The sequence below is a fragment of the Crocuta crocuta genome, unplaced genomic scaffold (assembly GCF_008692635.1).
Source record: "Crocuta crocuta isolate KB4526 unplaced genomic scaffold, BGI_CrCroc_1.0 scaffold184, whole genome shotgun sequence".
NCBI lineage: Eukaryota > Metazoa > Chordata > Mammalia > Carnivora > Hyaenidae > Crocuta > Crocuta crocuta.
Genome location: NW_027530006.1, coordinates 4580380 through 4604982, shown reverse-complemented (window position 1 = coordinate 4604982; position 24603 = coordinate 4580380). Strand labels below are relative to the sequence as shown.

General features: G+C 41.2%; 1 protein-coding gene across 1 annotated transcript in view; it reads left to right on the top strand.

Annotated features, from left to right (window-relative positions):
* ITPR1 (inositol 1,4,5-trisphosphate receptor type 1) overlaps positions 1–24603 on the top strand; it is a 331759-nt gene that overhangs the window by 97265 nt on the left and 209891 nt on the right. The window contains exon 5 of the mRNA XM_077763745.1: positions 21084–21199. Within this exon, the coding sequence (XP_077619871.1) occupies positions 21084–21199 (116 nt within the window). The remainder of the gene's footprint in view (positions 1–21083; positions 21200–24603) is intronic.

Below are 24603 nucleotides of genomic sequence, written 5' to 3'. Positions count from 1 at the left end.
AGAGCCATTATTGCCAATTCCTGTTTTGTTGTCTTTTAATGAAAAACTGGAGAGGTGGATTTTAATGTGAAATTGCCTTTTAAATAGTGGCAATTAGCATCAGTCTGTTGAAAACAATGAGCAGGCCAGATAGAACATTGTCTATGTGCTGGATTTGGCCTTAAGCCCACCAGCTGGTAACTCTTGCTTGAGATAACAAGCGTTTTGAGTGAAGCCGCTATTCATTCACTTCATGTGTCTGTATGTACAGAGCAGAGTTTTGTGGAGCTGAGCTTCTGCATAGGTGATGGTGATGTCCTCTGAGCCCCAACAGATCTGCTTTCTACAGTGTGGTATGCAAATGAGACAGCAATTCAGGGCCGTCCCTGAGCAGTTTAGTAAGAGAGCAAGCACAGAAGTGACAAGGGATTTTCAGGTTGGAGAGGTGACTTGTGGCTGGTGCATTGAGTTGCCCTATGAAGGCACTAGAGCACAGGGGGTCATATTACCTGGAGAAGCACAGCAAAGTTGTAGAAGTGAGACAGAGCACAGGCGTTCAGATAACAGTGACTTGGTTTAGCTAAAAGTCGAGTACCAGTTAACTTTTGTCTGGAGATTCTGACCTGGTGTGATATGTGGTCCTGTTTAGCTTCTGCTCATCCCAAGTCACCCCTCCTAGCTTGGCAGACCATTCCTAGCTGCCCGGTTGGTCTCTAAAGTAAAGACAACTGGCCTCTACACAGACTGAGAGTTGTCTCCTCTCTTGTGTTTATCCTGGCACTTGGATTTGCAAACACCTACAAGAGACTCTTGTATTGAGGGTCAGAGAGCTGAGTTGATAAACCATCCTGGAGCTCCCCTGCTGTGTGGTTCTCTGATTCCCCATGAATCTACCTATTAGGGAGGGGACTGTGAATGGCATGGGCCTTGGGTGCCTGTCCAGGGTCTGCATGGCCTTGCACAGCTCTGGATAGTGAGGCATGCTGAGCTTAAGTCCTCCTCCCTGTTCTTCTCATCCCTCCTGGTTGCAAGGAAGCAGGTCTTCCTTCTGGGACCACTCATGCTCTTTTTCTGGGCATGCCATATAGCAGTCAGAGCTCTAACTGTGACATGATTCTTGACAGCAGTAAGGAGGGCCTCTCTTTAATTTCCTGGCTGTGTTTCAGGAAACCTTAGTTTGACCAAAGAATTAAAAAACAAAAGCAGAAAACTTTGAGGAACCATAATTAATACATCTACCTTTAAGATGGTCATAAAACGTGGAAGTTCTATTAAAGGCTCCGTCAAGTCTTAAAGAAGCTGTTGTAGCTTTGTCCAAATGAACTTTTCCAAAAGTATACTAATGGTCTGTTGATTGGGAGTATCCCAGTTGAGGTGTGATCTCATGTCACTTACCCACCTTCCCTGAGCCTCCCTTTCCTCTGAGAACATTGTGCAGTGTGTCCTGGTTCCTCTCTCTGGCTGGGATGCAGTTTGCTTATGTCTCCTAGTGTGGCTTTCAGAACTAAAGGTCATATTCTAGGTGTGGTCGAATCATTGCACTGGATCATTACTAACTTTTTTTTTCCTGGTCATGAAGTTTTGGTGCCACATTACACTGGCACCATTCTACTCTCATTGCTTACACTCCTTCCCAAGAGAATTTTCCCTGTTTCTTACTTGGGACACTAGAGTTTGCTCTGTGTCTGAGTGTGATGAGGTTTGTTTTGTCCCCTTCCTCTTGCTTGTTGAAGCCCACTTACTGCTATCCCGTATTTGCATGTGCACTGCAAGCCACATGCCATCTGCGGTGTCCACACAAAAGAAATCTGTTTTTGGAGAAATCTATTAAAAATGAGGCATGGGGCGCCTGGGTGGCTCAGTCGGTTAAGTGTCTGACTTCAGCTCTGGTCATGATCTCCCGGTTCGTGGGTTCGAGCCCCATGTTGGGCTCTGTGCTAACAGCCCAGAGCCTGGAGCCTGTTTCAGATTCTGTGTCTCCCTCTCTCTCTGCCCCTCTGCAGCTCGTGCTCTGTCTCTCCCTGTCTCAAAAAAGTAAATAAATATTAAAAAAAAAAGTTTTAAAAAAATGAGGCATGCTTCATTTGGAGAATGGTATCAATAATATTTACTGTAGGTTTTCCATGTGTAAAACGTTTCATTTTTACCTAGAACCCTCAGATGTGGACCTCTCTTTTTAGCCTATTTTGCTGGTCAGGATAAGGCATCTTAGACTGAGTCTGTTACCTAAACTCACAGAACAAGAAGGGATAAAGGTGGTCCTAGAACCCAGAGACTGTGTTCGGAGCTCTGTCTATATTGTAAATCAGCAACCCATAGACTGGCTCCTGCTCACACTTGTTGTTTGTTTAACTTGGACCGTGTTTCAAAAATTGAGTTACTGGCTTCACCCTTAAAAATTTCAGATTTGACATGAAAACACAAATTTTTGGCTTTCCTGTAAAATTCAGGTTTAACCACATTCGATTAGCATTCCCAGATGGCAGCATTTGTTAGAAATTTAGTAGCATCTTTCCCCCTTTCATTGGGGGAAGCACTCAACAGTTTGCTCCCATTCCTCAGTTTCCTATGGCCTCACCTTGTAATTCTTGAGTGGCCCCTTCAGGCAGTTGGGTTTGTGATGCTGTGCTGGATTCATGGAAACTGAAGAAAGTAGTTAATTCTAAAAGTGAAAATTATTTAATAAAATTAGTTGGCTGAAGTCCTCATCTAGACAGTGGTGGCACATTTTCAGTTGGATTCCCTGGGGGGTCTTGGCTTTACTCTCCCAGCTACAGTGTGAGTCAGATCTACTCTGCACTGAATCGGTCTTGGACCGATTGCAACTAAAGTTGCAAAGTGGTGGATATAGTTTTATGGGGCTTTTAGCCTCTTTGTTGAGGTGTCATTGACACACAGTATTTTTCACATTTTAAAAATGTACAATCTGGTAAGTTTTGACACGTGTATGCCCATGAAACTACCGCTACAGTTATGATAATATAGTTACTACCCCCAAAAATCCCATCCCACCCCTTGGTAATCCCTATTCCCTCTTTCCTACAATCACCACCACCACCCCCACTCAGCACCCAGGTAGCCTGAGCTGCTTGATGACTATGAATTGGTTTGCACTTTCTAGAATTTTATATTCAAATGGAATCATACAGTGTATACTCTGTGTTGTTTGACCTCTTTCATGCAGGATACTTATGTTAAGATTCACTCCTATAGTTGGGTCTGTCAATAGTCTGGTCTTTTTTTTACTGCTGAGCATGGTCCCTTGCATACCTCAGTTTGTTTATTTGCTCCAGGCAGATTTTTGGACATTATGACCCTGGCTTCTGCCCACTCATCATGCTCACATTCTTCCCATGGGTTAGAATTATAGTTGAGGATTTCTTTTTTTTTTCTTAGTTTATTGTCAAGTTGGTTTCCATATAACACCCAGTGCTCATCCCAACAAGTGCCATCCCCCATGCCCATTACCCCCCTTCCCCTCTCCCCCACCTGCATCAGCCCTCATTTTGTTCTCAGCATTCAAGAGTCTCTCACGGTTTTGCCTCCCTCCCTCTCCCCAACTATTTTTCCCCTTCTACTCCCCCATGGTCCTCCGGTAAGTTCCTCCTAATCCACCTATATGTGAAAACATAGGGTATCTGTCCTCTGTATAGTTGAGGATTTCTAAGGTCGTAAATTATTCTTTGATTCTGAAGAGATGCCAGCCATGGGTCTTGTTGCGGATGGCTTTACTGGGGAATGTGTTGATGGGCCGTTTGAAGGTCCGCAGCTTGGAGATCAGAAAGAATGCCGTCTTTGCATACCTTCCTGTTGTGTGTGTGTTTCTTTGTTTGTTTTGTGAAGAGTTTAAAAGGCTTTAATTTTTAGCTTCTAAATTGAGAACACTTTCCCGGCATTTGTCAAATATATGTGAATGTTTATGTGTCTTCTATGTAAAAGGATAGTCTGTGGGCTGTTTGGAAATGATAATGTGGAGATTATGGTGTGAAGGGTGGTATTCTGGGAACTTGAAGTTAATGGTCGTAGACACATTCCTTGGAAAAAGGTCAAGATTGTGTCATATAAGCTAATATCTATGGCTTTCCCTCTATAAAAAACTGGTTTGCTCCCTAAAAATGGGTTCCACTGAATATTAATAGCCTTTATAATGCAGAAATGGAGAAAAAAAATGTGAGCTCCACTTAACTTCTTGGTTGGATGGTACAGTTCATGAAGCTACATCATAATTTTGTGGTTTTCACAGAAATTCATTCACTGTTGAAAGTTGCAATTATTCCTGGAAGAGAACTTGGGCAAAGCTAACTTGACCAAATATGGTGTCATATCCATAGTTTGAAAAATCATTGATAGTAAAGAAAAATGTCCTGGCAAATCCTCTCATACTGTCTTTTATGTCAACAAGACCCATTTTGGAAACTTTCTTTCCTTTTCATATATTTGAAAAGCTGGTTTTTCATGACCCAAGTGCATCCCTTCACGTTCTTACATACTAGAGTGTGCTATAAGTGGTGGGGTTTTTTTGGTTTGTTTCTGAATGCTGTTTAACTTTTAGAGAAATTATGCTAATTTTACATTTCAAATGTCCTTAATTATACTTGTAGTTTTCTTGTGAAATTATAGAACTTTTTTGAATACATAAAGTTCTTTTCTTTCGTTCTGCTGGTAATAATTGAATGTTGAAAGGTTTGGTGGATATTAATTTGGTGGAAAGGGAACAAAACTCATAATTTAAAAAAATTTTTTAAATTAACTTTATTAAAATTTTTTAATGTTTATTTTTGAGAGAGAGAGTGAGCGAGTAGGAGTGAGGGAAGGGCAGAGAGAGAAGGAGACAGAATCTGAAGCAGGCTCCAGGCTCCAAGCCGTCAGCACAGAGCCTGACACAGGGCTTGAACCTGCGAACTATGAGATCATGACCTGAGCTGAAGTCAAATGCTTAACTGACTGAGTCACTGAATATGAATATGAACTCTAATTAGAGGTTTCTACCTCTAATTCATATTCATTTGGTTTTCAACATGTATCCAAGACAATTAGATGGGGAAAATAGTAATTTGAACACGTTGTGCTCAAATAGATATTTACATGTAAAAGTTGGACCCCTAGGGACCTCACATCATAAACAAAGTGAATGCAGTAGACCAACAATCTAATTATAAGAATTGAAACTATACAAATCCTAGAAGAAAACATAGGTATAAATCTTCATGACCTTGGATCAGGCCATAGTTTCCTGATAGGACACAAAAAGCATAGGCAATAAAACAAAGAAAAGTAAATTGGACTTCATGAAACATAAAACTTCTTGTGCTTCAAAGGATAATATCAAGAAAGTGAAGAGTCAGTTCATGGAAAGATAGAGATATTTGAAAATCACTTTTCTAATTATGGGGTAGGATATAGGGTATATGAAGTAGTCTTACAACCTCACAATTAAAAAATAAACCAGTTAAAAATGGGCAAGGGCTTTTAATAGACCTTTTCCCAAAGGAAATATATAGTTGTCCAATAAGCACATGAAAAGATGTTCCATATCATCAGTAATTAGGGAAATACAGAGAGAAATGATTAGGATGACCAGAGTCAAAAGGTGGAGAATAGTATGTGTTGGTGAGGACTAGGGAAATTGGAGCCCTCCTAATGTTGGGGTCATGAAATGATGCAACCACTTCGGAAAACAGTTGGGTAGTTCCTCAAAAGGTTGAGCATAGTAACGATATGACCTAGCAATTTCACTCTTAGTATATCCCCAGGAGAATCGAAAAGACGGACAGAAACTTGTACACACATGTTCATAGCAGCATTATTCATAATAGCTAAAAAGTGGAAACCACTCACATGTCCCTCAACTGATGAAATGGATAAATGAAATGTCTCTCCCTACAGTGGGATATTATTGAATCACAAAAAGGACCATCACAATGAGGATGAACCTTGCAAACAATATGCTAAATTATGCAAGACGCCAGTAGGCTGTGTATTCTCTGATTCCATTTATGTGAAATGTCCAGAATCCATAGAGGCAGAAATTAGAGTTGTATTTGCTGAGTGCTGAGGGGAGGAGATATTGGGGAGTGACTGCTATCAGCCTGGGGTATCTTTTTGGGGGTGATGCAGGTGTTGTGGGGATTAGTGGTGATAGTTATACCAACTCTGAATTTCCAAAAAACATTCTGAATTGTTTACTTTGAAAATGTGAATTTTGTTGGATACGAATGAAGCCTCAATTAAAAAATGGGTACATATGGAAAAATTTGAGGCTTACTGGTAACAAAACCCGAAAATGAAACAGTCCTATAAAGTACAATAAAATAAGATAAAATTGAATTAAAAATACCAACTTTTGACTAAAAGAACAGTGAAAAAGAAGTAAAAGGCAAGGAAAAAAGGCAAGACCTCCTTTTTAGATGGCCATGTTTGAATGTGTTTGAGGATATATTCCAAGTGGGAGTTACATTATAATTCATTAAACAAAGGTTGTGGAAGGCTTGTGTACTGGGTAGGCCCTTTGGAACACAGTGATGAATAAGACCCAGGGCCTGCAGTGTAGGCCTTTGCAGAATCCTGAAGGTGGGGATAGGAAGAGATCAGGTAGATAGGGTGGGAGTTAGAAGTCTCTGCTGCAGCACCAAGGCACAAAGGACACCGTGAGTTCCGAGTATTTATAAAGGCATTATCTGAAGAGAGTTACAACTGGATTATGTGGGAAGCTGAGTCTGTGTCTCTGTGCCTGGGGAGGCTTGAGGATGTCTGATCCCAACTAGGAAATATCTAGGGGAGGAAAGTGGCTGTCTAGGTGCATTGATAGCAGATTTAAAAAGCAGTTCTGTTATGTTGGTGTCAATTTGCTCAAGCAAAGAATTCATGATTTTTCCATTGGGCATATATGGGCCACGTGTGAGGGAGCTGGAAAGGGGGGCCTCTGCAGAGAGGAACCTGGGGGCACAGTGCTGGGTCTTCAGTGACTGAGGAGGGGCTGTGACTGCCAGAATAAATAGGTTTCCTCCTGAAGAGGGAGTGCAGAGGAGGAATCTGTAATGATGGCCGGCTATCTGTAGGATGCCTATTAAAGTGCCATCCAGAGCAGATGGGCACGGTGTCCTTCGAGGTGTGATGCCCTGAGAAGAGTATGATAGCTTTTATGTGGTATTCCAGATGGAATTGATCCATGAGGAGACCTGACACTCCGAATGAGAAATACTCTGTTTTAAAAAATGGGGGATTGTGTTCTTAAATGTCATGGTCATAAAAGATGAAGATTAGCTGGAGTAACATTACAAGTAAATGTAGTCCCTGATCCTAACTGGATCTTGAACCGGAGTGAGGAAAGTGCTAGGAAGGTCATTATTGGGTCTAATGACAAAGAAGAGATGTGGACTGTAGATTTGACAAAAGGACAAGATCAATGTTTACTGAAATTGATAATATGCTATTGTCATATTAGAGATTATCATTATTCTTACAAAATGGACACTGAAAGATAAAGGGCATAATGTAATGCAACTTATTGTCAAATGGTTCAGGAAATTATTTCATATACATATATGTCATATACATGAAAAGTTATAATTCTCTATCTATAGACAGAATACGTTTGATAAAGCAAATGGGCAAAATGTTAACAAATGGTGACTTTGGGTAAAGAGTAGTTTCTGTATTACTATTCTTTCAACCTCTCTGTAAGTTTGTAATTATTTACAAATAAAACTGTGAAAAAATACCCAGTGAATGAAAAAGTCAGCTTTAAACATCTATTATCTAGGGCTGGTGTATGAGGCCAGCTTGAAACCTCCAGCCAAGTGAGAACTTTGCTCCCCTTCTTTCCATGTGCCTTGCTTCTACCCAGGTGGGATCTGAAGTCAAGTAGGCAAGATAGACATAGGGAGGGAGGAAGGCATAAGATGGGAAGTCGGGAGAGTGGAATCTTAGCTTGAAATAATATTGGGAACTTTGATCATTATATGGGTCCAGATAATTTTAATTTCTGAATTGGCAGTATTTGAAACCTAGGGTAGTTTTTAATATCCAAGCACAGAGAAAAGGACCTTTCCCACCAAATACATTTTATTTTTATTTTTTATGGGAGTTTTTAAAAATAGTTTATTTTTGAAGGAGAGTGCATACACACGTGTGTATGTGCGTGCATGAGCAGGGGAGGGACGGAGTGGGACAGAGGATCCGAAGTGGGCTCTGTGCTGTCTGGCTGAGAGCAGCAAACCTGATGTGGGTCTCAAACTCAAACCGTGAGATCATGACCTGAGCCAAAGCTTAACCAATGAGCCACCCAGGCGCCCCTTCACTAAATAGATTTTAAAACAGTGTTGGATATTTTTGTTAAATCATGAGTCTGCATGCCCATTACATAGACAAACCATAAAGCAGTCCTGGAAGGAAGACACTGCTTAGGATCCCATGGAAGGGAGGGGTAGGGTGGAGGACCAGTGAGTCTTCCCTGGGGAGCTGAACTTGGAGGTGCACCTGAAGCATGACAGATGAAGAGTGGCCTGGGCAGAAAATGGTGATGATGCTGGTTGAGATGGTGACATGGGAAGATGATTTCTGGTAGAGAGAAAAGCTTGGTAGAGATACAGCAGAGTGACAGATGGCACATGTTTGTAAGAATTGTAAGTAGTTTGGAATGGCCGGAGTGGGATGTTGGTGGGGGAGTGCTGTGAAGAAGTGAAGCTGGAAATGGGCCACATGAAGGGCCACGCATTTCTGGCCGCCGTTCTTTCTACCACGCCTGAGCGTGTGAAGCATCTGGACGTTTCCGCTGCTAAGCTCTGTGATTTATGTACGGACAGGCCTCGGGCATCCAAGTTGCTAGCAGTCTCTTGATTCTGTTAGAACCTTGCTAGGTGGAGTGGTCCCTGGGACAGTACTTCCCATCACTGGGGAGCTTGTTAGAAATGCAGAATTCCAGATCCCTCCTCTGAGCTGCTGCGTTAGTGCCTGCATTTTAACAAGATCCTTAGATGATTTGCCTGAATGTTAAAGTTGGAGAAGTGCTGTTTTTAGAATTCATTTATTCTGCCGGCCACAGTCAGGCCCAGTCACATAAGAATCACCTGTAGAGCTTGTTAAAAATGAAGATTCCTAGGCTACTATGTTCCACTCAGACATTTGTATTTTAATAAAATCCCCTGGTGATTTTCATCTATCTCTGTTAGAACACACTACTGTCATGTGAAGTCAGGGGTGCTCACCTGAGGAGTTTAGGTGGGAAACCTTGCTAATGCCCCACCTGCAGACTGAATTGGAATCTGTGAGGGAAAGGGGTGCCTGGGTGGCTCAGTTGGTTGAGTGTCCAACTTCAGGTCATGATCTCACGGTTGATGGGTTGGAGCCCCACATCGGGCTCTGTACTGTCAATGCAGAGCCCTCTTTGGATCCTCTGTCCTTCTCTATCTCTGCCCCTCCCCCACTTGCACTCTCTCAAAAATAAATAACACAGTAAAACAAAAAGTCTGTGAGGGAGGGGCCAGAGCACTGTATTATTCTGAAAGCTCCCCCATGTGACCGTGAGGATTAGCCAGGACTGAGAATCACAACCCTGAAGGATTTTAGGCAGGGGAGTCAGTTATAGAAAGAGAATTCTGTCAAGTAGAATTTCGAGTACAGCAAAGAAGCTGTAATTCACGAGTGTAGAATGCTTTTTGCCTCTCTTTTTTGTCTTTATCAGTCCATCTTATCACTTTGGATAACTTTAGGGCACTGATTCTCAAGAAAGTTAGGGAGGATGGTTAAATCCTGTGGTTCCTAATTGGGGATAATTTTGCCCCAATCAGAGGACATTTGGCAACATCTGGAGACATTTTGATTGTGAGAAACTGGGGGATGGGGTACTACTGACAACTGAAGAGCACAGGCCAGGGATGCTGCTGAGCATCCTACAATGTGCAGGACACCCCCCAGCCCCCAGCAAAGGATTATAGGTAACACCATTATATTGAGAAACCTGATATAATCACCTTTTTTGAGGGGAGGTTACCATTTTTGAGGTTTCTTGGAGAACCTGTCTTATAATAAACCACTATTTGGGGTGGCACTGTGTATTTTTCAGGTAGGTGCTTTGGGGAGAGAAAAAGTTTGATAATCATTCTTAGCAAATATTTTGACTTCAAAAGGCTGCTTGATGGCAGACTGTGTATGTTTGCCAAGATAAAAATAGAGTGCAAGTAAAGGAAGCATAGGTCATGAAATTCAGAAAGCAACTTTTCATTTAGAGTAAATACATGACATCTCTGACTCCTGATTTGTTTGATTAGTTCCTTTTGGCTGGGTTAGAGTTCATGAAAGGGCCTCTTTGGAAGGAATCTGTTCATTGATGGTATGAGTACTATGTAAAGAGTCAAAACCATGTGGAGAAGAGGCCCTGCTCACAAGTGGTAGGGGCTGATTGGGAAATCCCAGGGTGGGGGAGAAGTGCTGCGAGGCTCCACGTTGTTTCTAGGTCTTCAGTGGAAACCAGTGAAGAAAGGACCAGAGGAAGACAAACGAGCTAGTTGTCTCTTGGTTGTTGGTGTTTACTTGCTGTCTTAACCTCTCTGTGGAGAAATGGGTGCAAAGCAGCCATGACAGCTTTGTTGATTCAGCTGCTGTTGCCTCGAACCCCAGGTGGAGAGCAAGGGAAGACAACGTACTTTTGAGGTTCCCAGGTAGGGGAGAGGGACAGCAGGTTGGTGGTATTAGCCTTTCTCATTCTGAACCGTGGGCCATATCCGCAAGTCTGGCCCACTTCACAGAGAAGTAGGTTCTTTCTGGGGCTCATATGCTGCGTAAATGCAACACATTTCTCATTGTTTCTCTATTGTCTTTCCCTTTTCCTGCCCTGCCCATTGACTTCAGCGACAGATCGGCAAAGCTCTGCTGAGGGGCCTTCTCTCTCAGACCCCCATCTCTCCGCTCACTGGGTTAGATGCCCCTCTGCTCCATACACACATTATCTGTTGGCTCCTCTCCCTTCCTGAGAACATTCAGGACCAGATTGTACTGACTCTTTATCTCTAGTACACAGGCGCTTAAAAAATGTTTGTTGAATGAAGGAGAAATCAAATTACTCTAAGAGAGACTGCCTATGTTTCCTTTGTGTAATGGGAGTTTCTAATGGGAAAAGTATTTTTCCAGGAGGATCCCAGGATGACCAGTCCAATAGCTTATGTAACTCCTTTCAGACGGGATGTTCCAGACCTTCTGAATGCCCTTTTGTAGAAGATAGGACATATTCTCAGAGGTTCATAAGTGCTGTAGTTTGTTTAAATAGCCAGGGCTATACACAGTGAAGTTTCATTTGCCTTTTAACTCTGAGAGATGCCCAGGATCTAGAGTTCTGCTAGAGCAAGGCTTTACAGGGTCCGCGGTATTACATGCTCTTCACAGGTCTAATTTAGAGCTGGGCGTCCTCTCATTTTGAGGTGCACTTCAGTCCACTGTATTTCTTATTTCACAGGTCTTTTCATCTATTTCTTCCTTTACAGAATATATTGGTTTTCAGGTAGATTGGCAAATTGGACCAGGTTACATACATAAGAGAGTTCATCCTTCTGTCCTTCGTTCCAACTTAGAAACAACCTTGTTTTCAACTTGGTGAATACTTTTGTGGTTTATAAAAAAATCATACTTGAGAAGAAATTTCACAGATGATGTTATTATAGAAAATTTTAAGCCTATATACGACTTGCGAGCATAATAGTATAATGAACCTCCATGTACCCAACACCCACCTTTAATAGTTAACAACTCATGGCCAATCTTGTTTCATCTGTATCTCCCCATTCCCCTTTCCCTGATTATTTTGAAGCAAATAGATACCCTAGCATTTTGTTACAGATTACATTTTTAAACTGCTGCCTATTAATGGTATTATATTTGGATAATACAGGGAGTGAGCAGGGCACAGCGTCCCTTGGTCACAGTCCCTCTGGGTATTAGGCTTTGGGCCAGGGAATGCTCACTGCCCAGGGTGTCCTGCAAGTAACGCAAATAACTGAGGCCATTTGGGGAGTCAGTGATGTAATCTCTCTTGTGCCTTTCCTCCTCTCCATTATAAACCAGCAAATGCCCAGCCCAAACCCTGACAAAACAAAGCATGTTTTCCCAGCAGTGGAAATCATACACTATTGTTAACCTTTCACATAAAGGGAAAACTTGTTGAATCCTACTTTTGATAAGAACAGCTGCTATCTTTTATTGAGGTATTACACATACACACACACATAACATATATATACACAAACCTTAAATTCAGGTCTCAGTAAAATTTTACACACACACACACACACACACACACAGTCACATGACCCCAGCCCACATTGAGGTAGAGACCATTTCTAGCACCTCAGAAAGTGCCCCTTCCCAGGAATTATTCCTCCTCCAAGCCCCCAACAAAGGGAACCAGTATTTGGACTATCTATAGATGAGTTTTGCCTGTTTTTGAATTCATATAAATGGATTCACTAAGTATAAATGGATTTTTTTTTTCCTTACACTTCTTTCACTCAAAATAATTAGTGAAATCCAGTGTATTCTTCCAGCACTGCGGTGTAGAATGGGTATGCCATTCTATCATGGTGGCGAATATTTATTGAGTGTTTACTCTGTGTAAGGATCTGTAGTAGGTGCTTTAAATGAAGTAGTTAATTTAATTAAGTTAGTTTGTAGCTATCCATTGTGGTTATTGTGCTTTTATTGGCAAGAGACAAAAACCTATAGAAACTGTATAATTTTCTCCAAGATTATACAGCTCAGATGATGGAGCTGAGATTTAAACCCAGTCAGCTAGACTGCAGAGCTATGTCCACTTCAGTCCTTCTGTATCCGGGTTCTTGATGAGTTACCTGACCTGGCGTGTATGCTTCCACATATCCCATCAGGCCTCAAGGGCCTGTGGTCCTTTAGGGATGACTCATTTGCCAGAGGAAGACCTGCAGACACAGAGAGCTTCAGTAACCTAGGCAGGACTCCTCAGCTAGTGAGGGGCAGAAGCAGGACTGGAACCCATGTTTCCAGATTCATTGTCTCTTACTTTTTGGCATTCTCTTAGGTGATGGTAAAAGCCTTTGTTTATTTCCATTGCCGGCAACATGAAGTGGTTTTCCAGTCTGCAGGTTGGCTAGGACTCTTTGTTGTAAACCATAGAAACCAATTAAGATAAGCCAAAAAGCAAACCGTGGGAAGAATATCGGAGAGTGCACAAAATCAGCAGGGGTGCAGCCAGGCTCGGGCACGAAGGGAGCTGCAGGAGCACCGCCAGGTCCTTGCTTAGGAACCCTTTGTGAGGGGTGCCGCCTGTGTCACAGTGACCCGTCACCCCTTGTGGATCCACCGTGCATATTACCCTGGACATCCGACCCTGACCCTGCTGTCACAGGTGATCCTTACGTAGCTCTGGGTCTTTGCATCTGTGTGTCCAGGTGCAGAGGGCAGGACATCTGACAGTTCAAGGGGCAGACGCTTGTGTTAAGGCTGCAGCCGGAGGGTGCTATGTACACTTTTGTCTTGCGTTGTGGGAAGAGACCTTGCCTTTAAAATGGATTATTTTCCTTCTCTGCCTTATTTCGCTCAGCATAACATGGATGGACCTTGAGGGTGATGGATGTGTGGGGGGGGAGGGGGTCTGGGCATGGAGAGGGGCACTTGTGGGGATGAGCACTGGGTGTTATATGGAAACCAACGTGACAATAAACTATTAAAAAAATAAATATAAAAAAATAAAATGGATTATTTTCAATAAAGCTCGCAAATCAGTAAATAAAAATTTAATTGGTTGAGTTAAAGTAGATCAAAAAGAAATATGTACCTGCGTTTGCACTTTATTAATGTGTTTGTGAATGATAGCCCTACAACCAGGGAAGGTGAAAACGGTAGAGAGTAACAGCCTTGCTTTTAGTCAGCTGGAGTTTTCCTTTCTTTTTTTTTTTTTTTTAACATGTATTTTTAAATTTTTAAAAATGTTTCCCTTTTAATGTTTGAGAGAGAGAACACAAGTAGGGGAGGGGCAGAGAGAGAGAATGCCAAGCAGGCTCGGGACTGGCAGTACAGAGTCTGACATGGGGCTCGAACTTAAGAACCATGAGATCGTGGCCGGAGCCAAAACCAAGAGTCAGACGCTTAACCAGCTGAGCCACCCAGGCCCCTCTTGCATATATATTTTTAATTGAAATATATTTGACATATAATACTGTTATAAGCTGAAGGTAGACAGCTTGATAATTTGATACATTTATATATTGTAATATGATTGCCATTGTAGCAATAATTAGCACCTCTTTCTCATTATGTAATTATCTTTTTTTTTTCTTTAGTGATTGGAATAATTAAGTTCTAGTTTCTTAGCAAATTGGATGATTGTAGCACACTACTGTTGTCTACAATCACTATCCTTTGCATTAGAACTCTAGGGCTTACTTGCTACTTGTGAGTTTGTACCCTGAAACAATTACTGTCCTGAGTTTTCTACTCAGAAAAAGCATCTGATTGCCTAAGTGGGAAAAAATTACCTTGTTTTCTTTTGTCTCTTAATAACAATGTGTATATCTTTGTGCAGACAGGTAATGGAAGGTTTGTTTTGCAGTCACAGTTGGAAAATGTCACTTAACTTCAAAGGACTCCTGCCATGACTTGGGAAATGTGATTAGCAAGCAACAGACACAACAGTGTGTTTGTACTGGTTTCCTCTTTCAGTGATTTGGAGTTAATTACTTGTTCATGGATGGCTTTTGTTAGAAATATGAGTAGGTCTTACTTTTGTGAACTGCCATTTTAGAGTACTCCTCCACCTTGAGTGTCCATTTATTTATTGGCTGATATTTTATTGAATGCAATAGGGAACAGAATGATGAAGAAGCTATACCCTTGTGAAACTTAGTGTAGTAAATTTGAAGTGGGAGAAAGCTTAAAATTAGAATTGTTTTGTATTCCCTTTTCATTACTTCTTTTAAATCTTAACTTATTGGGGAATTAATACTCTGTCTTTGCGAATCATACTACCTGTTTTTTTGAAATTTTTATTCTTCTGCCTCTTATCCATCGCAGAAGAAGGCAGGATATGAATGATCAACACTTAAATTTTTCATACTTGTATCTTATATAAAGTCTCTCCTTGTTTCTCTCTATAGAAAGTTGCATTTATATATGATGGGTGAATGAAGAAGTTTTTAAAAAAATGATAGCTTGTTCATTATTTGTGTTTTTGGCCACTGAAGTAGGTTGGAAGAGCTCAATTCTATGAAAGAGGAGACTATCTTTCTAGTTAACAGCTACAACTCCAGCTGGTGCATGGTGGTAGGAAAGAGCGAAATGGATTCTTGGCTAATTAATGGACAGACAGCAGTAGAGGTTGGCTAGCTATATAGCAAACTCCTTCTTTCTTGGCACTCACCTGAACTGCATTTTTTAGCTCCTTATATCATGGTGGGGTCATGTGTTTGGTTATCAGTGATGACTGGTGATACAGGTTTTGTGTTCTTTCAAGACCAGTGCAGTTACGAGCAGGTGTGCCTTCTCATGCCTCTCTTCCCTAGGACATCCTCCTTCGAGTAGGAAACGTGAGGGCCTCTGGGAGATGTCTTTGGAATGTATGTCCAGTAGCAGAATTGCCAGATTATATGTTACAGGTTCTGTGTTTCTGTGTAACTCGACTCCTCCCTAGTTGCTGCACTAGTCTGTCTACCCATCAGCAGTGCAGGAAGGTTTCTACATCCCCACTGATCTGTGGCATTTTCCAGCTTATCGCCTTTTGTCACTCGGTTGCAAAGTGATAACTCATTAAAAACTGAAATGCCTTTGAGTACAAAAAGGTTATTTTAAAAAGCTCAGTATTTTCAATGGTATATGCACATTCTTTGAAAAGTGAAGTCTTGGGGGTACAAATGAACGTCATAGATACAGGGTTTTCTTTTGTGGGTGATGACACTGTTTCGGACATCTGTAGTGGTGGTAATTGCATAACATTGTGATGTTCTAAATGCCACTGAATTGTGCACTTTAAAATGGTTAATTTTGGGGTGCCTGGGTGGCTCATGTGGTAGATCATGCAATTCTTGTTCTTGGGGTTGTGCGTTCAAGCCCCATGTTGGATGTAGAGGTTATTTAAAAAATAACATCTTTAAGAAATAAAATTAAGGGGCACTTGGGTGTATTAGTCAGTTAAGCGGCCTACTTCAGCTCCAGTCATGATCTTGCAGTTCCTGAGTTCAAGCCCCGGGTCAGGCTCTTTACTGATAGCTCAGAGCCTGGAGTCTGCTTCAGATTCTATGTCTCCCTCTCTGTCTGCCCATCCCCTGCTTGCAATCTGTTTCTGTCTCTCTCTCAAAAGCAAATAAAACATTTAAAAAAATTAAAAAGTTAAAAAGTAAAAGCAAAATGGTTAATATTAATGTTATGTGAATTTCACCTCAAAAAAGTTCAAATATTGATAAAATGCAGGAAAAAAAAAACCTAACACGTCAAGCCTTCCACTTTCCAGAGGCAATAACTTAAAATGTTTTAACATTGTCTACTTACATTTACCCTGTGTTTCTAAATGACATGTATCTCTTTTTTAAAAAAAATTGTCAATGTTTATTTATTCTTGAGAGACTCCTTCTTCTGAAGGGAGGGAAAAGGGGAGGGAGGGTCTTTAACTCTGCCCTGCCTAGTTGAAGATGAATAGCTACATTGTATTGGTAATGCTGATGTCCTCAACTTTTCTCCTCTTCAGCATCCCCATCCTTCCTCTGACCCCCCACCCCACCCTCACTCCTTAAATAACTCTGGTATATCCAACCTGCTAGTTGATGGACGGCTTAGTCAGCATTTCAGCTTGGATGCTTCATAGACACCTCAAACTAAGCACAGCTAAAATTACTGATTTCTGCTTCTCTCCCCAAATCTGCTCCTCCCCAGCCTTCCCTTTCTTAGTAGGCACTGACACCAAAAAAAACAAAAAACAAAAACAAAAAACAGGGTGCCTTTATCAGGTTTTTCTTTGGTTAAAGTCCTGGGTTGCTTCTCACTGCTTTTAGAATAACCATTACATGCCTCACCAGGGTCTACACAGCCCTGCACGATGGACTTCTGCAGGCTTCCCTCGCCACCTCTCTTTTAACTCTCCCTTTTGCCCAGTATCCGCCAGGCAGTTTTTTTCTATTTTTTACTTAATCCTGCCAAACTTTCTTTCACTCAAGGGCCATTGTGCTTGCTAGTCCTTTCCCCTTGGAAGGCTTTGCCTCCAGATGTTTATCAAGTGGCTCCTTCACACCCTTGAGCTCTCGTCAGGTGCCCCGTGCTGGAGCGCCCACCCCCATGGCCCTGTGTGAACGTTGCTGCTCTACACCAGCCACGTTGTGTCAGCAGTAATTTTCACTAGTATATAAGGCCTCCATCATACTTCTGACTTGATGTAGTTCAACTAGTGTCTTTAGTTTTTTGCTGTCATTAGGATTGTACTAAGAAACCTGTGGGTTGGGTTCTGTTTTATTTTCAGCGCCCACTACCACACCCCCCACACAGTAGGCATTTTAATAAGTGGTAATTAAATCAGCACATGGATGCCTGGGGACTTAGAGCTGGAGGCATCTTGAGAGGACACCCTGCCATCACTTGGGCAGCCGTAGAGATTACAGCACAATCCAGTCATTAATTCAGCAACCATCTCCGCGCTCCTGTTTTCAGAGGCCCTGAGTTACGAGTGAGTGGAGAACAGACCAGAATCTCTGCACTCGGAAACCTTTTGTTCTGGAAGGTGGTATGGAGACAGTGGGGTTTCGGCTATTCTTCTGGCAGCTTTTATTATCTGACTCAGTCCTTAATGTGGCTCCCTTCCTGTGGGCTTCTTTGCTTTTTCATTCCCCCAGGGACCCTGTTGCACACCTGTGGCTCCTCTTGACTTCCTCTTCTCTTAACTGTACACCATAAGCTCATTTCGTAGCTCATGCATCTTCAAGCAGTTGAACGTTCTCCCTCCCACCAAGTTCTGGGATGCTATTGAAACCATGGAGGATCACCCATGGCCTGTTCTGTCTGGATTCCAGCCCGCTCAGCCCTTTAGCACTTAACCCAGCTCTCTTTTTAGCTAACTTCTGTGCTAGCCCAGCATGGCATCTGCTAAAGCTTAGGAATATTCAGGAGTAATTTTTTGAAAGCTTAGTTTAGTTTATTCTTCAAAGGCCTAAAATAACACTTGTCACATAAGGTATTCTTTGTGGCATTTCTTTGGGGTGAGATCAAACTCCTGTGTGTGTGTGTGTGTGTGTGTGTGTGTGTGTGTGTGTGTGTACACATAGATACATACTCCCTTCCCTCAAATATGTATTGTATGTATATTCTTTTACTGGATTTCCTGTATTTGTGTATTTCTATACTTAGCATAGTATTAAGATCCAGTGGAACTTTAATTTTGTCCTGCTGTGCCATCCAAATAGCAAAGGGCAATGTGGAGCCGCTGACTTGCAGAATTTTGGAAGGTTAGTTTAACATCACATTTGAATTGCTTAATTTAATTTTCTCTTTGAATTGGTTGCTAAGCAACTAGGAAGACAGGACAAAATCAGCAAGGCTAATTTGGTTCTGTTACTAGTTTGTTAGCATCTCTTATGTTTACATAGCTGATTGGTTGTAAATATGCTTAATCCAATGCAGTGCATTGTTTTGTCCAAGGAAAATAGTTGGTGTGGAAGTCATGGCAAGGCTTTGGTGGGATTGATAGTGCTTACTTCTATACTCTTATCCTTGGTGAATGTAAAGTCATCTCAAGTTTTGAGCCTCTCTTGTGGCTCGTTTACTTGTTACAAGGGTTTGGGACTTGGCTGTCCCAAGAACATTGTAGAATAGTTCTTTCTATTGCATGTTAATACATTGGCATTATGATTCCATCCTGATTATTCCTAGAATCAACTTAAATTCTTTAGTTTGCAATTCATACCATTTAGCGATTATCCTGTGAAGTTTGTTGGAGGAAAAAGACCGTTTTACTTTCATTATTGATGAATTTGAAATTGTTTACCCTATTTGGTCCATGAAGTAAGTCCTGTGTCAGATATTAATACCAATGGCATACATGTTTTGAATGCCCTTTTTAAGTCGTGTGATTATCAAGGAAGTCACCCTTACTCAGCCCACCCTTTATCTACCCTCTATCTTGTGCCACAGACAGGACCTTAAAAGCTGACCAATAGTCTCACGGTTGTAATTGTTTATGGGGTAAATAGGGAGTTCACATGTCATACTGGTAGGAATACTGTCTCAAAGATCATTAAGTGGCCACTGATATAGTGACAGGGACCTGTGGCTTTCATAAGATGTGGGGCCAGCAGCTCTATTTTTTAAATAAGTTACTGTGGTGGTCTTTATTTTCTAAAGATCTAGATGGCATCTTTCATACATTCCAGTGATTACTTTGATTGATGATTACTTTGATTATGTTCTTGATGTGGTTGGATATACCTTATAACTATTTATGACTAGGTAGGAATATTTCGTGATGAAGTAGATTATAGAAAAGAGGAAGATACTTTTTATTTCTATAGTTCAATGATCTTTTATTTTTTCCCCTCAACAATGTATTTGTGCAGTAATTTGTAAAAATTCACTGATCACAACTAAAAGAAATGGTGGTCTGAATTAGAGCAAAGTCCTAATGTCTGTGTACTTGATAGCAAGTGAATTTTTGTTCACTTGCAATAAAAATTTTTGTGAATTTTTATTGGTAACTACAATAACTCGATATTGTTCAAGGTCCTTTAAGAAAATCTGCTTTAGTGAACAAATGAGACTAGGTGTGTGGTTAGTAGGTTGAATTTCCTTAGAAGCTTGTTCTGAAATGCTTCAGGGTATATTTTTTCCAAATCTGGGTTTTCATTACAAAGTTAACTAATGTTACTCTATAAATAACCATTTCAAAACGTAAGTATGTCAATATGTAAATTTCTCAGGGAATAGGTGTCACTGTTAGTTTTTAAGAGCAAGTATTTTTTTTAAAGAGCAATTATTTCTAAGCTTTATTGGTGGCATATCCCTATCAAAAAATTTGACAAATAACCCCCTAAGCTATGCATATGTATACATATAAAAGTTTTATGTATATGTTACTATACTAATATATTGTATACATTATAAAAATAAGCAGGAAAATAGACATTGATGAAAAGATTAAGATTAAACCATAGTGTAGTATCCTGTCAGTCATGATTATCCTGTTATGATCATCATACTGTAAGGCACAGAAGTGCTATAGGGTAAGGCTAATCATTAGAGACAATACTTCAAATGTTTTTTTAAAATCATTCTTATTATCTAGGTGATGTTAGTTTTTTTGTATGCTTTTTTTTTTTGGTTTTGTTTTTAGATCATCATTATTTTCTGTGTATAGTGGCTCACAAGAGGAACATGAGAATGGTTGATTGTGCCGCCTTCTCATTTGCTGGGTTTGCATTACCATTGTCTTCGATGTTTAGATTTCTTTGCAGAAATATTTTGAAGCCGCTAGTCTGTTTTGTGCGGGCTAGTTGTACTACCTAAGACAGTATATAAAGTCATTGGAGCCCAGGCATACCTAAATGGCAGCACATCGTGATGCGCTGATGCTGAGGGACAAGGGCATGCTGTCTCAGCACAACCTCCGATATTCTGTTCTCCCCAGAATTGTCTAAAACGTGGTGTTCAAGAGACCACTGCTCTAGGAGGTCCCTGTAAAAAGACTTCTGTAGTATTTTTTAAAAATGTATTTGGATTGAAGAGAGTTGTATTTGCAAAAGAAAATGCTTGTGTTCTTGCATATAACTAGGACGTCTGTCCTTCTCTCTGTCCGTCATGAAGAAAAGGAGATAACTGTGGGGGGAACTTGAAGAGCTCTGGACTCTGAGTCCTAGCTCTGCCACTAACTGGCTGGGTGACAATGACACATGAATTGACTTAATTTCTAAAAGCCTCAGTTTCCTCATCTGGCGCCACCATGGTGTGGTGAGGATTGAAGGTCAGAAGAGAGTTTTTTCCTAAAAGGACCTTGTAACTTGTCATTTATACTTACATATAATCTATAATGCCTTATATAAATAAAAGGGCAAAGCTTTTTCATAGGTTGAACGCACATACTTCCTCAAAAATGTTTTTGTTTGTTTCTCTTCTAGATTGCCTCTTTAAGCTATGTCCTATGAATCGCTACTCTGCCCAGAAGCAGTTCTGGAAGGCCGCCAAGCCAGGGGCCAGCAGCACAACTGATGCAGTGCTGCTCAACAAACTGCACGTATGTACTGCGAGGTGCCTCTCCCTGAGGAGGGTCTTGGAAATGGCCACTTGGGTTGTGTCTGAGCGAAACAGGCTAACCTTGCACCCCTCCAGGTCTGGGTACTGGCTTTCTTATGTCCTTTGTTAAACGGACAAGTGGGAGCTGACCCTAAGGAGAGGAAGATCATAGTCAGCCCGAGGTATCTTGCGAGTTACTCTTTGCTTAGCCATTCCGCTTCCCGGATGACTGGCTACAGTTCTGGTTATGAGCATAAGCCCTGGAAGCAACTCCTGGCTGCATCACTCGCTAAATGCTGATCTTGGGGACGTTAATTAGCTATTTGGTGTCTTCCTTCCCTGCTTGTAACATGGAAATGGTAATAATATCCACACCAGGAGACTGTTGTGAGAATTACATGAAATGAAACATAAAAGGTATGTGAACAGTGCCTGTGATATAGTAAGTATTTAATAAATTTCAGCTATTATCATTGTATTTATCTTGACTATTATCTTGGCATATAAGAGAGAAGTGTATTCCACTGCTAATGTGCTGTGTGACCATAAGCAAGTTTTCGAGCCTCTCTGAGCATGTTTCTCCATCTGTAAAATGATGACATAGTTTTTGTAGTGTCTAGTATCTAGATGACCTAATTCTTCTGTGAGGCTAATTTGCGTGGAACTACTTGGAGGTGTTTATAAGAAGGACATGACGTATATCAGATGTAGTAGTATTAGAATGGCAGCCCATTCACTATCTCCTTTTCCTGCTTTATTTTTCTCAGTGTTATTTATCATGTTCTTTCTAATTTATTTTATCGGCTGGCTACCCCCACTAGTATGTAAACTACCTGATGACACAGATTTGTATCAGATTTGCTCATTGCTGTATCCGTCGTGTCTACAACATGTAGTAGGCACTCAAATATTTACCAACAGAATAAAAAAAAAGGTCTTGACTGAGACTTAGCGATAGCAGTTGAAGACGTAGAGTAGCTGCGAGCACCATGGAACTTAACAGGTCACCTGTCACTCTGGCTCCCCTATACTAATATATGGCAGAGTCACAACCAGCTGCATCTGGTAAGGGAAGGGTCATGTAGAGGACCTTCTTTAATCAGTGATACTGTGTTAGGTGGCTTTAGGTGCTCTTGGTATGATGAAAAGACCCGATCCTCAGCCTCAGTGAGCTTATTGTACACTGTGAGAACACACAGGTGGTCACTCCCATTGCATTTAAAATGAAATCTAGACTTTGTACTTGCTGGACCCTTTCTCCTTTGAGGCTTCTGAGCTACACTCATTATGCTCCACTAACTTTATTTCAGTTCACTGTTTTGAGCACCACGGAGTCTTAAAGGTTTTTTCTAAGTTTATTTATTTATTTTGAGAGAGAGAGAGAGTGAGCATGCACGGGAGGGGCTGAGAGAGAGAGAATCTCAAGCAGGCTCTGCTCTGTTAGGGCAGAGCCTGATGCAGGGCTCAGACTCAAAACCATGAGATCATGACCTGAGCCAAAATCAAGAGTCAGACGCTCACCTGACTGAGCCACCTAGGTGCCCCGAGCACCAGACTCTTAACAGCTTTGCTACTTCTGTGCTTTCTATTTCTTCTGTTTAGAAGGTTCTTCTCCTGACTCTTCCTGAGTTAAGACCCTTGTCTCCTTCATATCTGTGTATAAGTGTTATCTCAGTGAGGTCTCTTCTCATCTCCTTATCTAAGCAATGCCCTGCCTGCTTACCTTTCTTTAGATTTTTCTCAGCACTGATGATATGCACTTATAGTTAGTGCTTTCCTCTCTCACTCATTAGAATGACAGCTCCACAAGGTGAGGGACAATGGCTGGCTTGGTCATCACTGTATCCTTAGTGCCTAGAATAGTGTCTGGTACATGTACATAGTAGGTGCTCAAGAAATACTTGCTGGATAAATGAGCACTGTGCTAGGTGATGGTGATGAAACTGACAATATCTGAACCCTTTGGGAGCTCAATAGCTAATCAAGAGTAAAGAGGTGGTGACAAGACTATTACGGGGTGAACCTAAAAGCACTCAGGAGGTTGTGGAAACATCTAGAAGGGGCACCCAAATCCATCTTTGTGAATCAGCAGTGGTGATATGGTAGTCAAGGAGGGCTTCCTGAAGGAAGAAGTGATGAGTCTTAGTGTGAAGCATCTGTGGGAGTCAGGGGTTAGAGAAGAAGAAAGAATAGAAACAAAGAGATTGTTTTGAATACTTCAGGAATTGCATCATTAATTTCATGGTTTTAGGGCAGACATTCTTAACCTCAACAGACTGATTGCTCCGCCTTAAGAGAAAATATTATGTAACTCTATGAACAGGAAATAACATTCATAAATAATGCAACCTCTGAAGATAACAAAAATTTTTAAATGTTTGTTTATTTTTGAGAGAGAGAGCATGGCAGGAGAGGGGCAGAAAGAGAGGGAAACACAGAATCTGAAGCAGGCTCCAGGCTCTGAGTTGTCAGCATAGATCCCCGTGTGGAGCTCGAACCCACAGACCGTGAGATCATGACCTGAACCAAAGGTGGACCCTTAACCAACTGAGCCACCCAGGCACCCCTGAAACTACCAATTTTTAAAAAAAATTATAAAGGAGAAATAACAAAAAAGTAATAAATCTTATAAATGTGTGCTTTAGTAAGTTAATGCTCAGGCATGATTATTCTACAGGATTTAAGGAAATAAATGCCCTCACCTATTTGTATAAACTCTGTGCGTGAGGTAGCCAAAGATGGTGACTCAGGTAGGTGTGTAGTATTGGCTACCAAAAAGCATGGTTTTTTTAAATGTGATTTTCCAAAATGGTCATCAGCTCTTGGTAGTGTTACAGAGTGTAAAGTATACTCTTCCTCTTATTAAACAGGACTTGCATTTTGGGCAAATGTATTCATGGTAATAAACCATATGAAACTGTGCTTTTTGTTGATCTGTAAAGTGGAGTTAGGGGCTAGACCCAGAAATTGCAGACCACCTTTTAACCCATGGGAATGTCAACCAGACATAGCATTGCACAGGATGAAGGATGCTTTATCCCTACACAGGATTGTACCATGCATTTCAGGGCATCCAGCACCCCTAGCTCCCATCCACTCAAAATCAGTAGTGCCCCTCACCTCCCCCAATCATTGTGATGACCCAGGGTCCTCCTAAAGTCTGCATTTGGGACTATGGGAATCTAGTTTCATGGGTTTGTTTAAGCTTGCACATCTCTCATGAGCTATTTAGTGCATGTACCTGTGGGGTTATCTGGTAAGAAGTACGTCTTCTGTAGTTCTGCCTTTATTTTTCTGGTACAAAAATCTTTTTGATCAATAAGACCTTACTATGACATCTCAAAACCTTCCTTCTCCTATGCTTTTTACAGCAGGGGTTGTAAATTTGGGATTCCTCTTCATCAT